General features: G+C 35.5%; 3 protein-coding genes across 3 annotated transcripts; 2 read left to right on the top strand and 1 right to left on the bottom strand.

The window, feature by feature from the left end:
• Positions 1 to 1257, top strand: LOC108328000 (uncharacterized protein At5g48480). The gene is made up of 2 exons (XM_017561766.2): positions 1 to 378; positions 819 to 1257. The coding sequence occupies exons 1-2, from the start codon at positions 107 to 109 to the stop codon at positions 1036 to 1038; spliced, it is 492 nt and encodes a 163-aa protein (XP_017417255.1). The 5' UTR covers positions 1 to 106; the 3' UTR covers positions 1039 to 1257.
• A 2527-nt stretch (positions 1258 to 3784) lies between these two features.
• LOC108327351 (uncharacterized) lies at positions 3785 to 5460 on the bottom strand. Its single transcript, XM_017561066.1, has 4 exons — positions 5080 to 5460; positions 4769 to 4992; positions 3965 to 4346; positions 3785 to 3883 (listed from the first exon to the last, which is right to left on the bottom strand). The coding sequence occupies exons 1-4, from the start codon at positions 5458 to 5460 to the stop codon at positions 3785 to 3787; spliced, it is 1086 nt and encodes a 361-aa protein (XP_017416555.1).
• Positions 5461 to 13121: 7661 nt separating this feature from the next.
• On the top strand, positions 13122 to 14199 carry LOC108327349 (protein MAINTENANCE OF MERISTEMS). The gene is made up of 2 exons (XM_017561065.1): positions 13122 to 13574; positions 13660 to 14199. The coding sequence occupies exons 1-2, from the start codon at positions 13122 to 13124 to the stop codon at positions 14197 to 14199; spliced, it is 993 nt and encodes a 330-aa protein (XP_017416554.1).
• Positions 14200 to 15956: the final 1757 nt, after the last annotated feature.

The raw sequence follows: 15956 nt of genomic DNA on the forward strand, positions 1-15956 counted from the left end.
CCAACTTTTTCTTTCACGCTCATCTCATTTTCTTCTGCAGTAACTCTTCTTTCTCTTTCTTAGGGTTAGGGTTTTCCCTCTTCTTCTCCCTTCATTCTTTGTCCCAATGGCTCAGCAAGACGCACAAAATGGCGTGACGGAGAATGCCGCTGCTGCGGTGTCTTTCCTTGCCGTGAAGCCGCAGCTTCTGGTCGAAGCTCCTAAAGCAAACGACGCTGTTTCCTTCTACAAGGCTGCGTTTGATGCAGAGGAAGTTGCTCGTGCGCTCAACCCCAAGCGCAAAGCTGACCACGAGCTTCCTCTCATACTCTCGGCTGAGCTCAAAATTGCTGGCTCCACCATTATCGTCGCTGACCTCGTCGATGACTCTGCTTCCCCGTTAGTTTTCTCTGTTTATGTTCATAGCTTATATTTCATAGATCTATCAATATTGAACATGTTTTGATGTTTTTGCTTCTGATGTTCTAGTTGTTGGTACTGTTTTTTGATCGTATGACTTTTATTTGTGTTAATTTAAGTTTGGTGTTTGTTTTTTATTCGTCCGTGCATTGGTCCCTAATTTTAAATTAATTTTTGGCTTGTATGCACTCGATCTATATTTAATAGGAATTATATTTTTCGAGAATCGTGATTTCCTTTTTAGTCTGTTTTGTTCATCCATTGTTCACGTTTTGTTCTCTAGTGTCTTATCTATTGTTTTGTGGTATTAGTTCCACACTTTCAGTAACTTTCGTTTTCTTTTGCAAACGTGGTCTTCACTCGTTAGTTCATAATATATTTCAATGACTGAAGGAAGTTTCATTTGATTTCGTTGTCAGCTTGAAGGCGGGTGGAAACGGTGTCGTTTTGTGTTTGGAGACCGAGGACGTTCAGGGGGCCGTAGCTAAAGCGGTGAGTGCTGGGGCTGTTGTGGAGGAGGAAGTGGCCGAAATTGAAGGCGCGTGCTGCGGTGGGCGCGTGGTGAAGGTTAAGGACCCTTATGGTTTTGTCTGGCTCTTGTGCTCTCCTGGGAAGAAAAGTGTTGACGTGGAAGCTTAATGTGTGTTAGATCAGTTTGTTTCTGACAGTTGGGATTTTCAGTTTGTTTTAGTTGTAGCAGTTATTAGGGTAATGATCAGCTTGTCTAGAGAATGTCTTTAGGATTTGAGTGAGTTATTAATCTAATGGTTGGGACTCTATATGGAGTATTTTGAAACTCTGGTAATTTCTTCTTAATGTTAATGATCAAAGCTGACCCAGAAAAAAGTAATTGGCTTATTGATCTTGTTTCAGTTTCCTTTAGTATATGTTGATGTGTTTTCTTAGTTAATTTCTTCTATAGGCAATGTGTTGATGTTAAAATATTTTGGCTAGCTATAGCCATTAATTCTCTTAAAGTCTATTGAAATTTTGCATGTTGGTTCACAAGAATTTGATAACGTTTGATTTTACAGCCACATGTTAATTTTATGTTTTATGCAATTTATTTTAATAACGATTTTGTAACTGAGTGTCATTTTCTATTTAATGGGAAACGGGCTGAATTGATGTAATTGTTAATGATGATGTTTTTCAATAAATTTTCTTTTATTTATCTATTTTATTATGCTTTTAAATCCTCTGTTTTTTTAAGAAATATTAATTTTATTTTTGTTTGGATTTAATTTTACTTAGTGTTTTCATGCTTATATTAGGCATAATCTAATATTTAATTGGATTTGATGTAATTTTTATATACGGGATACTTGAAACAGACTTTTTATCATGAAACTATAGTAATGATAAGAAGTTACACAATATTTGATTTCAGTCCAAGCTTTTCTATTGAAGATTAGTTTTGAAATTGATAGGCAAAATAGTAAGAAGATAAGATTAATTATGAGTGTCTTCTAGAATGATTAATAAAATTTCTTTGTTTAAATTTCTTTTTGTTAAATGGTCCCACTCTCCATTAAAGGCTTTATGTTTAAATTTGTGAGTCACTGTGCTATTTTGTGAAAGGATAATAATTCTTTGATAAAATTTTAAAACTATTTATATGTAAATTTTGTGACAAAATATGTAAGCGAAATAGAATCCTTAGTTTCTTTGTTTTTAGTTTAGCAAAATAAAAGTGAATCTAACTAAATATCCAGAATTTTAAATATAAAATATCTGAGAGGAGAAGCTCGTTGAAATAGATTTTTCTCTTTTACATTAAACCTAAGTAAAATAATTTTATAGTAGACTCAATGAATGTATTTATTTTTACTATTTGTATAATTTAGGGTCGGATCCTAAATTCACAACATAAAATAATTTAGTATCGGTATACTCTACCGGCTAGAAATCGATCTGGGTTTTTACTTTTATAAAGAAACTTTATAATTTCTTTGGTTAAACCCATTCGGAGGTTTTATTTATGTGGGGTTTTATTAGTTTGATTCCCTGTCTTATAGGTTTTGCAAATTTGGTCTTTGCAAATTTGGTCTTTGATATTGAAAAATTGATTGAAAATGGCCTCTGCCGTTAAATTCAGATAACGGGGTTTAGTTTTGGATACCCTGTGCGTGGCCTTTTTTTGAAACGTGGCTTGAATTGAGCATTATATGTGGTTATTTAATTCCAGGGGCCCTATGACGTGTCTTTTTTTTAAAACAAACATTTTTAAAATTGGAGTTTTTCTCTTTTAGAAGCTGACATCACTCATTTTCTGAAACATTGTTGTTAATTAGGGTTGGTTGTTGTTGAAGTTTGGAAAGCAAATCAAGGTTCGAAAGAGGGAAGTGAGAAAGCGCAAGACGCAAGAATGTCTACGGGGCATTTGTTTTCATCTTGCAGTTGCAGCGACTGTCGAAAGCAACTCAGCTCCGTCAGCTCGCGTGGAGATGGAGGTTGGAACAGGAAGGACGCATAATTGATTTGCCATTGCGGAGAGAAGTCTGTGTTGAGGACTGCGAAAACCAATAAGAATCGAGGCAAACAATTTTGGGGTTGCCCTAGGTATAAGGTTGGAAGTGAAAATGTTGGATGCAACTACTTCAGATGGTGCAATGATTGGGGAATTGACGAAAGTGTTAGCTGTTAGGTGTTAGAAGCAAATGGTGAGAGGTTGCTGAAGAGTTTTGAAACTAAAAGTGATAAGAAGATAGTTGTTGTGTAGAAACCCGTGATAGGTCTTGAAAGGTGGACGAAATTTTTGGTTGGCCTTGTTAGTATTGTATGTGTAATGAACATGATTGTACTTGCAATGTTGATGGGAAGGGCATCCTAATCTGTTTGTTGTTGTAGGTGTAATGAAGGCCAGTTTAATGTATTTTTGTTCAATGTAATGAAGATGTATTAGTTGCATTGTGGTTCTTTTTGTTATTGTAATGAAGATGTATTGGTTGCAGATCAATGATTAATGAAATGAAGATTTGTAGTGAACATTATTCTTTAGCCAAATTTGTAATGATTAATGATTAATTTAATTTGTAATGATTAATGAAATCACATGTCACATAAGCCTATAATGAACCAATGTAACATATCTGATGTAGTTTATTGAGGTTTGACATATCTCATTTGTAAGAAATAAAATTTTCCAATCAATTCTGCATAAAATGTGCACATCACCTGCCATTGATATCCCATAATAACAACCAGAACATATCACATATCCTATAATAACTCTGTAATACAATTATAACATCAACTGTTGATACAAATACCAATATATAGAATACTGAAAGATAAAACATTGTTCATAAAAGAGTGTTGTAATGTATTACATCAAACTGAAATCTATCTATTACATTTGCTTTCATAAAACTTAAAACATTGTTCAACTCTGGTGTGGTTCTTCTCCATGTGGTTGCTCTCCATGTGCTTCTTCTCCATGTGCTTTAGCCTCTGCTAGTGAAGTGGGTTCTTCTCCCTGTGCCTACACAACAGGTTCTTAGTTTGTCTTGGGACAACGTGTTTTGTTGTGACCTACTTCCCTACACTTGCTACATCTCTTTACCAATCCACCTTTGCTCATTCTGGTGCTGTTTTTCTTCAACTCCCACTGCTCTAACCTCATTTTCTTCTTAGGACGACCAGGCAACTTTCTGCTTGATGGAGGCATGACATTTGGATATTCGATTACCTCCCACAGGTTGTTTTCATTAATAGGATAGATAATAGAAGAGTACATTTCTTCATACGTTGAAGTGAGAAAGCATACATGTATGTAATCCTCTCCATCTAGGTTGAGAAACCTCATTGCTGCCAATGCATGAACACAAGGTATTCCACTAATGCTCCATTTTTTGCAGGAGCATGAATATTCATCTATGTTGACCACATACTTATCCCCACTTTGAGACACATGTCTGACTTCAAATAGCTTTTGTGCAGACCAACTTGTCAACATTAGACAACATTAGTAATTACAATGTTCATACAACTACTTTACAAATAAAGAAAGAAATAAAGAATATTATACCTGAGAATCGAGTACTTTGTTAGTAGTGCCTCCTTTTTTAGTCTACTCAGTATTTTTGGACAAATTGATGACTTAAATGACTTTACCCTTGACCTATTAGTGGTCCATCTTTTCATGATGTAAAGTCTGATTTCCTCCAACATTGTTATTATTGGTTTTGTCCTCGTGTGAACCAAAACACTATTAAACGCTTCTGACATGTTATTTACTAAAGTATCACATTGAGCTGTGGCTGTGAACCTTGGTCTGGACCAAAACCTTCAATATAGATGTAAGTCATACAATGAGTGTCTAATATAATCAGAAAGTATTAAAAAATCTAAAGTCAGACTGCTTAACCTTGGAGGAATAGCTATGAAGTGGCGAAACGCGTCTTCGTTGACCTCTCTTATACTTCTCATTTCATTCTCCCATTTCTGTGGGTGGGTTGCTGTTGCTGCCATCCACATCAGCTTCTTAAGATTCTTTCCAGGGAATTTCTTCCTGAAATTGGCATATAAATGCCTTACACAAAATCTATGTGCAACTCCAGGAAGTAGATCTTGTACAGCTGGTAACAGTCCCTGTCAATGAGTCAACAATAAGTTAGATGATATTTATTTGAAGTAGTGGTTATAACAGAAACGACAAAAAAATATAATGCATTTTACCTTCTGTTGATCTGATATCAATGTAAGTGAAGAACAGAAGTCAGGTCCACCTATGTCTTCAATGAGTAGCTCCATAAACCATGTCCAAGTCTCCTTGTTCTCGACCTCTACTATGGCATATGCGAGTGGCATCATTTGATCATTTGCATCTCGAGCAACAGTAGTTAACAGCTCACCACGATGTCTACCTTTCAAAAAGGCTCCATCTAGGCCAATGATTGGCCTGCATGATACAAAACTATCTTTGCATCCCTTGAGACATGCGTAGAACCTCAAAAATATTGGCTTTCCATCATTTCCCTCAACTTTTACCTTCACAGTGGACCCTGGGTTTCTAGTTAATAGCTCGTGAGCGTAATCATAAATTCTACTATATTGCATAGTGAAGGACCTTCCACTTCATCTAAAGCATAGGCTTTCGCTCTGTAAGCCATATTTTTAGATATTGCTATGTTCCATTTCCTACTTATTTTATCTCTAATGTCAACTCCCTTAACATTAGGATTCTCTCTCACTGTTTTTTCCAATTTCTTACTTAGCCATTTTGCATTGAATACGCCCAACTTGTGCTCCCTACTGCATGTGTGCCTGTCCACCACAGTCCTCAATTGTCATGTATCTATTGCCTCCATGTAACCAAAATAAGCCATCCAAGGACATTCTGCTTTTGCTCCCACACACTTAACCCTTATTCTTTTCTTATCATTTTTAATAAATTTCACATTTTTTCCATTCTCTAGTGCATAGGTTTTTATTGCATCCAAGATGTCTTTTTTGTGCCAAAAATATGTTCCCACCTCCTAGTTGAAATCAACCATATTTTTTGGCATAGTGAATGTAATAAAATTCCCTTATCCCTCTTCAACATCACTTTCTTCATCACTGATGTCAGGAGAAGTTAACTCCTCATATTCCATTCATCATTGAATAAACTTGTATCACTAATATCATCTTCTTCTAAATCTGACTCAGGAAGACCACTACCAGCAACCTCCACATTACCATAATTGTCACTTTCTCTGAGGTCACACTGGATATTTATGTCTACTAACCCATCCATACTATTTACCTCACCATTATCATCTGATGTACTCCATTCACGGACTTCTACTTCTATGTCCTCCAACTCTTCTACTTCTGTTCTATTACCCTCACCATCATTTACCACTATCCTCTCATCATGTGCTTCATCAACTTCCATTGTCTCACTCTCAAGATCATTCACTTCTGTCCTCTCATCATGTGCTTCATCAACTACTATTGTCTCCTCAACGTCATTTGCTTCTGTACTCTGATGATGTGTTTCATGAACTTCTATTGTCTCCTCAACATCATTTGCTTGTGTCCTATCATCATGTGATTCATCATCTTCTATTCTCTTACCCTCAACATCATGTCCTTCATCGACTTCTATTCTCTCACCCTCACCAACATCAATTTGTATTCTGTCACCCTCACCAACATGAACTTCCATTTTGTCAACCTCACCAACATGAACTTGTATTCTCTCATCCTCACCAACATCATCTTGTATTATGTCAACCTCACCAGCATCAACTTCTATTCTCTGACCCTCACCGACATCAACTTCTATTTTGTCACCCTCACCAACATCAACTTCTATTCTCTCACCATGACCATCTACCCCATCATATGTGGCCTCACCAAACTGTGAAGTTACACCACCATCATCTTCTTCTGTCCTTTCATCCAATACTGCACACTCACCACCCTCATGCATCTCAGGTGCAATTTCCTCACCTCCTTCATCAACATTATATTCAATCATGTCAATGAGCTCAGGTTCAGACACAGTGTGGACAACATAAAAATGAACCTGACCATTTAACCTAGCGAAATTGACCATATGCATGACTCCTACGTCATCACACAAGGGTTCTAGCTTATCATCTAATACAGGACCACATCCAATAGAAAACCACAAATCTTTAAATCCATCATACCCAAGCCCTTTGACTACACTCACTACAACAAAGTAACTCCACAAGTCAGGGTCAAAATACATAGTATCACTTTCCCTTTCATACTTGAGGCACCCTTCGTTCACCAACTTCCCCCCATGGTGAATAACAACCTTTATATCATCCTCCATCACAGACAACACAATAAAGAATATTCTACACCTATAAATAAATGTAAAACGACAAAAAACACCAAATATTAAAACATTCATCAATTGATAATGACAGCAGACAAGCAACTTTAACTATGGGGACATGCGGGACCACGACCGCAATATGCATACAATCTATTTTCGGGCAACCCCAACCCCACATTCAAAAAAACATGGTTAGATATCAATAAAAAGCACCGAATATTAAAGTCATATCTATCTATAGTACAGAGACTAACTGATAACAGTTGAAAAACTGTTATTTTCATGCTTAAAATTGACACTAAAAGCAACCTTTATACTTAGAAACTAGCTTGAAATCATGCTTTTATTCATATTTTTAGAAATAAGAGAGCTGGACAGGTTTATGCTTGATTTCAGTGTTTTTGTGCAGGTTTTAAGGTGAATTTTGTGAAAGAAGTGAAGAAGGAGAGAGATGGAATCAGAAAAGACATAAAAAAGTTCAAAAGGAGAAGCCGCAACTGCCGCTCAGCGGCAGTTTACCACTGAGCGGCACTCAGGAGCTCACGGGAGAACCGCTGAGGGGCAAAATGGCCGCTGAGGGGAGAAAACGACTCACGCACTTACCGCTGAGCGGCACTATTTTTGGGCTTGGGCCTAATTTTCTGTAATTTACGAATAATATATAAGCTTTAGGGTTTCCTAGGGTTTGTATCTTTGGCTGGGACGAAGCAAACACTCTCTCTTCCACCCCTTTGAAGGAGGATCTTGGATGCTCAGGCTACCTCTTCACCTTTTTAGGGTTTTATCTTTCATTCTTTCATTATTGTTCATTTAGGTTCACCATGAATATGGTGAACTAAACCTTGTATGTTTGTTGGGGAATTAATGTAATCTTTTGAAGCTCTCATATATGGAATTTGTGCTTGCATCTTAATCTAAGACTTATGCTTTTTTTTTTATCATTAGTTAGGGTTTTTCCTCTTTGCTCAAGGCTTGCTTTGTTTAACTCATTCAATGCATGATTATTGATTTTGTCGATACGGGAACGTACGGGGAAGTCTAGATCCAGGGAATTACTCCCAATAGTATATTGGTTGTCGTTAAGCTCCTATGCTAAAAGAACTAATTATTAGGAATGCTAGGAATTGTATGAACTCGTAATTGGGGATAGGCCTTCTTGACAAAGTAATTTAGAGAGTGACATTAATAATGATGACTTGAATGTTGAATTCCTAAAATATATGAGAGTGGATAAGATGAAATTGACCCCCAACAACATACTCATCCATATATTCCATTGAAAGTATTTGTATTTTGTTTTAGCCATTGATCACCCTCATGCATACATGTTTATTTTCGTCTTTTGCATATAAAATGCAATTATTTTGTTCTTAAGTCTTAGCTAATCAACAAATCACATAACTAAACTAGGCCGTGAGTCCTTTGGGAGAACGATACTTGGTCTTACCAAGTTTATTACTTGAAACGATTCAGTCATACTTGCCGATTGTAAAACAAGTTTGTGACATCATATTTTGGTGATCATAAATCTGTCATCACTAACCTTCCACGAAAATCCACACCAACCGCTGCCGATACACGTTGAAGGACTTCGCGTTTCACGTCCAACCTCTAGATAGCAACCTTCAATGCTCTAATTTACCAAATTCCCTCTCCACTAAGGACTTCGCGTGTGCTTTCGATACACTCCACTTCAGATTTCCTCTTCCCAATTTTTATCCCAATTCAAATTTCAATGAACCCTAATTTTTAAATGTTTCAGAAAAACCCCAATTTTAAAAATGTTTGTTTTAAAAAAGCCACGTCATAGGGTCCCTGGAATTAAATAACCACGTATAATGCTCAGTTCAAGCCACGTCTCAAAAAAAGGCCACGTCTCAAAAAAAGGCCACGTCTCAAAAAAAGGCCACGTCAACCGCGCAGGGCATCCAAAACTAAACCCCGTTATCTGGATTTAACAACAGGGGCCGTTTTCAATCAATTTTTCAATATCAAAGACCAAATTGCCAAAACTAAACCAATTTCATTAATTAAATTAAATATATATTTAAGTATATATGCATTAATTATATATTTTAAGTTTTCATTTTTATAACTGTGTTTACCATCACAATGGTGATTTTTGTGATGTCTTCTTTTAAAATGTAAATAATTATGTAAAGATCTTTCAAATTCTTTTTAGCAACATTTTTTATTTTTCAAACAGAAATATTTTAGGATTTTGATGTAGCTTAATATCAAAAGGAGATAGATATGCTTCCAACTTCATGTCTTGAAGCCGAGAGTGTTAAGTTCACGTCTCTTCAAGCTCAAGAAGGGATGTGTCTTTAGAAGACACTCACACTTAAGTTAGCCAACTACATTATATAGCAGTAATTGTTATAATAATGAGTATGTAATTAATTATCTTTTAAATAGTGCTATTTATCTGGTTGGGTTTGGACCTGCAAACAATATCTTAATCAATCTTGATTAGCTACCTATATAATCCTTTTAACCCTAAGTTATATTTTTAATTAACAAAATTATTTAAGCCATATTAGGTTGAGAACATCTAAGCCATTATAGGTTGAGATGTTCTAGGTTATCATAGGTCGAGATGTGCCCGACCATCATAGGTCGAGAGCCATCTTAAGCCATGATGTTTCAGCCATTATAGGCTGAAATATTTGAGGCCAACATAGACCGAGATACACTAGGTCATTATAGACTAAGATGTATCAAGCCAACATAAGTTGAGATGTACCAAGCATAGACCAAGATGTATTAGGCTAACATAGACTGAGATGTACCAGGCCAACATAGATCGAGATGTATGAGGCCAACATAGACCAAGATGTATCAGGCTAACACAGGTCAACATGATCCAAGATATATAGGTCTAGATGATTTCAGATAGATATAATACACTAACCCCAAACTTGATATGACTCAAATCAAAATCTTAAAATACCGAGATGATCTAATCCATAATGGGCTGATATGATATGATGCATAGTAATAAAAAGACAATTTCATAGCCAGATTTAATATATAACTCCATATATATTTATATTCAATTTAAATATTAAGGAACACTAAAAGAAATGAACGAATGTAAAAAAAAAAAAATTGTTGTGAGAAGTGTAATGAATGCGGAAAAATTATTTTTCCAACCTGTATCTGACGTAGTTTGATAAATTATTGCGTAAATTTGTTTTTATAAATTTTATTTATAAGAACATGGTTGAATAAAATGAAGATGGTAAATCTAATGTTATCTATGATTTTAGTCTCCAACTCGAAGCTTTTTAAAGTTACAATTTATTATCATTATTTTTAATACCATCTGTTTTATACTTAATTTCCTTAAACATCTCATTTTATGAAATGATAAAAATATAAATTTTATTATATTATTAAAGGTTTAACGAATTTACTTACCATAAATTTAAATGTGAATATATACCAATAACTCAATTATGATTGGAGAAGCTCACACATATCATATTTAAAAGTTTTTGAGTTATTTCACAAATTACAGAAATATAAATTTTTATAAAGAATATATGCTTCGTAAAATTTTAAAATGTAAGTTAGCTTAATATGATTTTATTTAAAAAACTTTTAAAGAATATACTTTTTAAATATTAAAATATTGTCATGTTACTGATGGAAAATTTTAAATATGATTTTTTTTCCTATTGAATAGTGTTTGTATAAAAGTATTTCACATACACTTTTTTATAACAAAAAATATATTTTGAAGAAATTGATTGAGATATAACTGCTATCATCTTCAGTAACTTAATATTTTATCATTTATTTATTGAAATTATACATTTAAATGTTATGCATTTTTTTTATAATTATTTTGAATACAATCACTTTTATACTTAATAATTGCTTTGCATGTGACTTTTTGTTAACTTTTGGAAGAATTTGAAGACAATGTAAGATAATACTTAAAATATATTATAAATTTTTTTTTAAATATAATTATTTTAAAATTGTATTTTAAAAAAATATTAATATAAATTAAATAATATTTATAAATCATTTTAAAGATGTAATTTCTTAAAAATATATGTTAATATGTATAAATAAATAGTTTAAAAATTATTAATATGTTTTATGAATGTTAAAGAATCAATTATAACGACTCTTCCAATTGTTACTATTTTATAAAAAGAATTAATAGCTTTACGTGTGTGAAAGAAAAGAAAACTAATTTGGTTCTAAAAATTAAATTTCAAATTTGTGTAAAGTTTATTAGAGAAGTTATTCTGTGTGTAAAAGATGAATTAGGAGAGACTGCTTCTTCTTGCACCCCAAATTTTTCTGCCTGCATCCCGTAAATATAAATACCCCATTTTATCCTTTAGTCAATATTTACTTAAACTCTAATTTGAAATTCCTATTTCCACCCTGCACACAACACCTCCCTTCATGACGCCTCCTTCTAGAGAGTTGCTCCCTCCATCACCACCGATACTCCATGCACCTCTCCATAAAATTTGTAATGACAAAATCACCCTTAAAATTTTAACATTTTACTTTAATTTTAAAATCCTAAATCAGCCGCACCCCCTCCACTCTGTCTCACTCTCTCCCCCACATCCGTCTCTCACTCTCTTCTCACATCCGTCTCCCTCTCTTCCCACATCCTTCTCTCACTCTCTTCCCACATCCTTCTCTTGTGAGATCCGTTTGGTGCCGTCGGAGAGCCGTTGGTGGTGCGGTGGTGTGGGTGTTCCTATTGCGGTGGTGGTACGCGGTGGTTCGTGGGCGGTGCGTTCGTGGGTGGAGAAAGCCGCTGGAGGTTAGTTTTCTTATTCTGGTATTTTGTTGTTCCGTTTCTATGGAGAGGATGACCGGAGCGCTAGAACGGATGTCGCACATCCGTTTGGCACTGAAACGGATGTCGCACATCCGTTTAGCAGTGAAACGAATTTCCCAAATTCTTCGACGAATGTCGCACATCCGTTTGAGGTTGAAGGCGAAACGGATGTGGGACATCCGTAGGGCCGTGGGGTTTTTTTTTTTTTTTATTTAGTATTTAAGTATTTATTTAAGTTTGTTTTTAGTTTTATTTAATTGATTATTTAAATATAGGTTTATTTAAGTTTGTTTTTAGTTTATTATAATTTAAAATAATTTTATTATAATTTATAATGATTTAAATATAGGTTTATTTAAATAGTTTATTTAATGAAATAATGATTTATAATTTAATGAAATAATTATTAATTTAAATAAAATATTTTTTATCAGAAATGGTAAGAACACACGGTGCATGTCATACTTCTCACAAAGAGAGTTCTCGAGGGGAGAGTTCTGCGTAGGGCGAAGCTAGGAGACGACCTACAACTTCGGCTCGGAGAAGGCGTGCAGCTCCTATTCATGATGACCCTATTGTTGAGGATCGAGCGATTGAGGAGGAGGCATATGAGGCCTATGAGGATGATGTTCAGGAGGAGGCCTATGAGGGTGATGTTCAGGAGGACACATTTGAAGCCCCTGACGACGATGATGATGAGGAGGAGGATGCGGATGTTGGTGACATAGAAGAGGATATCGGTGGATTTCCTAGAGGTCCACGTGATGCTTCATTACTGACGCATTATGTTCAGCATGTTGCTTATGGTATTTCGCAAGGCCGGGTGAGTGCAGAACTTAAATTTGAATTATTAATTTGTTTTCGAATACAATTTATATTAAATATAATTTTGTAGGATCAAGGGGACATAATAAAGTTGATCTTGCACGGTAAAAAAGTTAATAAGTTACGACCGTGCACCAAGGGAATTCAACACATTGTGTTGAATTCCAGTTTGACGCCTCTCATAGACATTTCCTATGATTATGTTGATAAGGGTTTGTTGCTTGGTTTCATAGAGAGATGACATTTTGAGACGAGTAGTTTCCATCTCCTGTAGGGGAGATGTCGATCACTCTTGACGATGTGTCCACTTTACTTCACCTCCCGGTGATGGGTCAGTTATGTGATTTGGAGGAGCTGGAGTTTGAGGAGGCTCGTTCAGCTCTTGTGGACCTGCTTGGCGTTGATGGTGGCACAACTGGTGTTGAGATGGAGGAGGCACGTGGTCCGAAAGTCAGACTGAGTTGGTTGAGAGATATATATGGTCAGAGGTGTCAGTCGCAACAATGGGATTTTGCTGCTAGAGCATATCTGTTGCATCTAGTAGGATGCACGATTTTCGCAAATAAGAGTGTCACTTCTATACGCGTGTCATACTTACTATTATTTAGAGATGTACACGCGTGTGGCAGATATGCTTGGGGCGTTGCTGCACTCGCCCATTTGTACGAGCAGCTCGGGGATGCGAGAATGGTTTCCACGAGACAGATGACTGGATATCTGACTCTGTTTCAGGTACACATATACCTTGCACATTTACTTCATTTACTTATTACTATGTCTGAAGTTGGAAAATATTTAATTCAATAATTACTTTTAGAGTTGGATATACGAGCATTTCCCTACCATGGGTAGGAGGCGGTTGGTGTCATCTTATGATGACACGACACCACATGCCGCTAGGTGGCAGAGCCCTAGGCAGAGTTCCACTCTTGCAGAGATTCGGTCACAGGTGGATGGCCTTACATATAGTGGAGTTGTATGGCACCCGTATGAGGGACATCGGGGCATTCGTCCATTGTTCAACATATGCATGTACTCTGGATGGATTCGAATTGGTGACACCCTTTCCCGTCATTTGCCTGAGCGTGTGATGAGGAAGTTTGGGTTTTACCAAGAGATTCCAAGACCACCCACTGCCGTTGTAGATGCAGATGTAGTCGCTGTTGATCATGCGTGGTTGCACTTCACTGATCATGTTATTAGTAATGTGAGACATGCATCATCCCCTTCAGAATGTGTCGATGGATACATACAGTGGTTTAGGAGGGTTTCACATCCATATATTATTGAAGCTGCAGTTGACCAGCGGCCGGATCTCTTGCCTTCACAGCGGCCCGATGTTGACCATGAGCCATGACCCCATCGTATATCCTCTTCACCTTCATCATCTGGTGTCGTGGTTAGTTATTTATCATGTCTTTTGTTTATCCATTTTTGTTAACCATGTTTTTTTTTATTGTCTCGCTTTATTATACTGCAGGCTAGATTTAGGCGGATGACCAGGATGTTACAGTCGTTGATATCCGTTACCCCTTCAACGGATGTTGATATCCGTCGACGGATCATCACATCCGTTGAAGGATCGCATAACTTTGTGCAAAAAAACACTTAAAGTTATGCAATCCTTCAACAGATGTGATGATCCGTCGACGGATATCAACATCCGTTGAAGGATTGACATCGCGCACCTCATCCTCCTGCTGCTCCGATAACCACCACCACCTTAAACGTTCCAGCACAACCCACCACCGCGGTTCCTTGCCGGCCAACGTTCCAGGACAGCCCACCACCACACCGACTCACACCACGCACACTTACCCCACCACCACAATCTAGCTCGCGAGGGAGAAGAAGAAAGGCATGAATGATTTCCGTGTGCACAGTTTACTGGTGTGTGGGGGTGCATTTGTTATAAAGGAGAGGAGAGCAGTAATTAATGAAAGTAGGTTAATGTTGTTTGGTAAAAATTTACTGCGGGGCAATTTGGTCATGGGAAGGTGCAAGGAGTATTGAGTGGAGGTGGAGGGAGCATCTCTCGTCCTTCTACGCTAAGGCAACATATCAATAAAAAAAGAAGGTTTTTGGACTCTTGAGTTGCACATGAAATAAAGAAAAAACAGAAAAAATATTTCTGAGAGAAAAACATAAATTAAATTAATTATAATTATTTTATTAAATAAAATAAAATTAATTTATAAATAATTAAGTAATAATTTTAAAAAAATTAAATAATATTTATATATTAATTTAAAATACAATAAATTAAAAAACTAAAAATTTAAAAAAAGAAAAGAAAAAAGAAACTCAACGGATCCGTTGAAGAATTTTTTCTTCAACAATGTTGACATCCGTTGAAGAAAAGAGGTGGGGATGTAGGATATTTTAAAATATAAAATATAGTTTTGGAATTTAAAAGAAATGTGGTGGTGAGGGAGCAAAGGGGGGTGGTGTAGGGAGTAACCCTCAATATTTATGAGTTATGTGTTAAGATATTTTTGGATCAAAAGAATATTTTCTGAATTAGGATTCGGTATTTCGATAAATATTTTCAAATCTAGAAATATCTTTTAAAATATTCAATTTGTAATATAAAAATGTTTTCTAGAATAAGTGTTTCACTGTAGAGGGTGAGGGAGGTGTGGCGAAAATGGGGTTTTAAAATTAGATTTAACTAAATATTGATTGAAGGGTAGAATGAGGATATTAGAGTGTAGGGGTGCAGGAAGATAATAGTGATGGTTCAAGAAGTAGTTGATAGTTGTTAAAGGAGAAAAAGCCGAGTCAGTGGACCTTAAGGCCCAATCATATATTCTAAGGCACAGAAAAAAGGTCGAATGTTTCACCCTTCATTTCCAACCTCTTACTATGTATCTTCAAAAATTAAATTTTTAATCTTAATTAATATTTTTTAATTTTAGTTTTTCTTGATAAAATGACTGCACTCTTTAATAGATTTTGAAATTTGTACTAATTTTGAAATCTAATTCATAAATCTTTTAAATTTCATTTTTAGATTTAAAACTAAATAATAATTTAATTTAATTTAAAATTTTAATATTATTTAACATACATTTATATTTTAATAATTATTAAAATATAATTTCTATTATTATA

Source organism: Vigna angularis, chromosome 2 (genome assembly GCF_016808095.1).
Source record: "Vigna angularis cultivar LongXiaoDou No.4 chromosome 2, ASM1680809v1, whole genome shotgun sequence".
Lineage (NCBI taxonomy): Eukaryota > Viridiplantae > Streptophyta > Magnoliopsida > Fabales > Fabaceae > Vigna > Vigna angularis.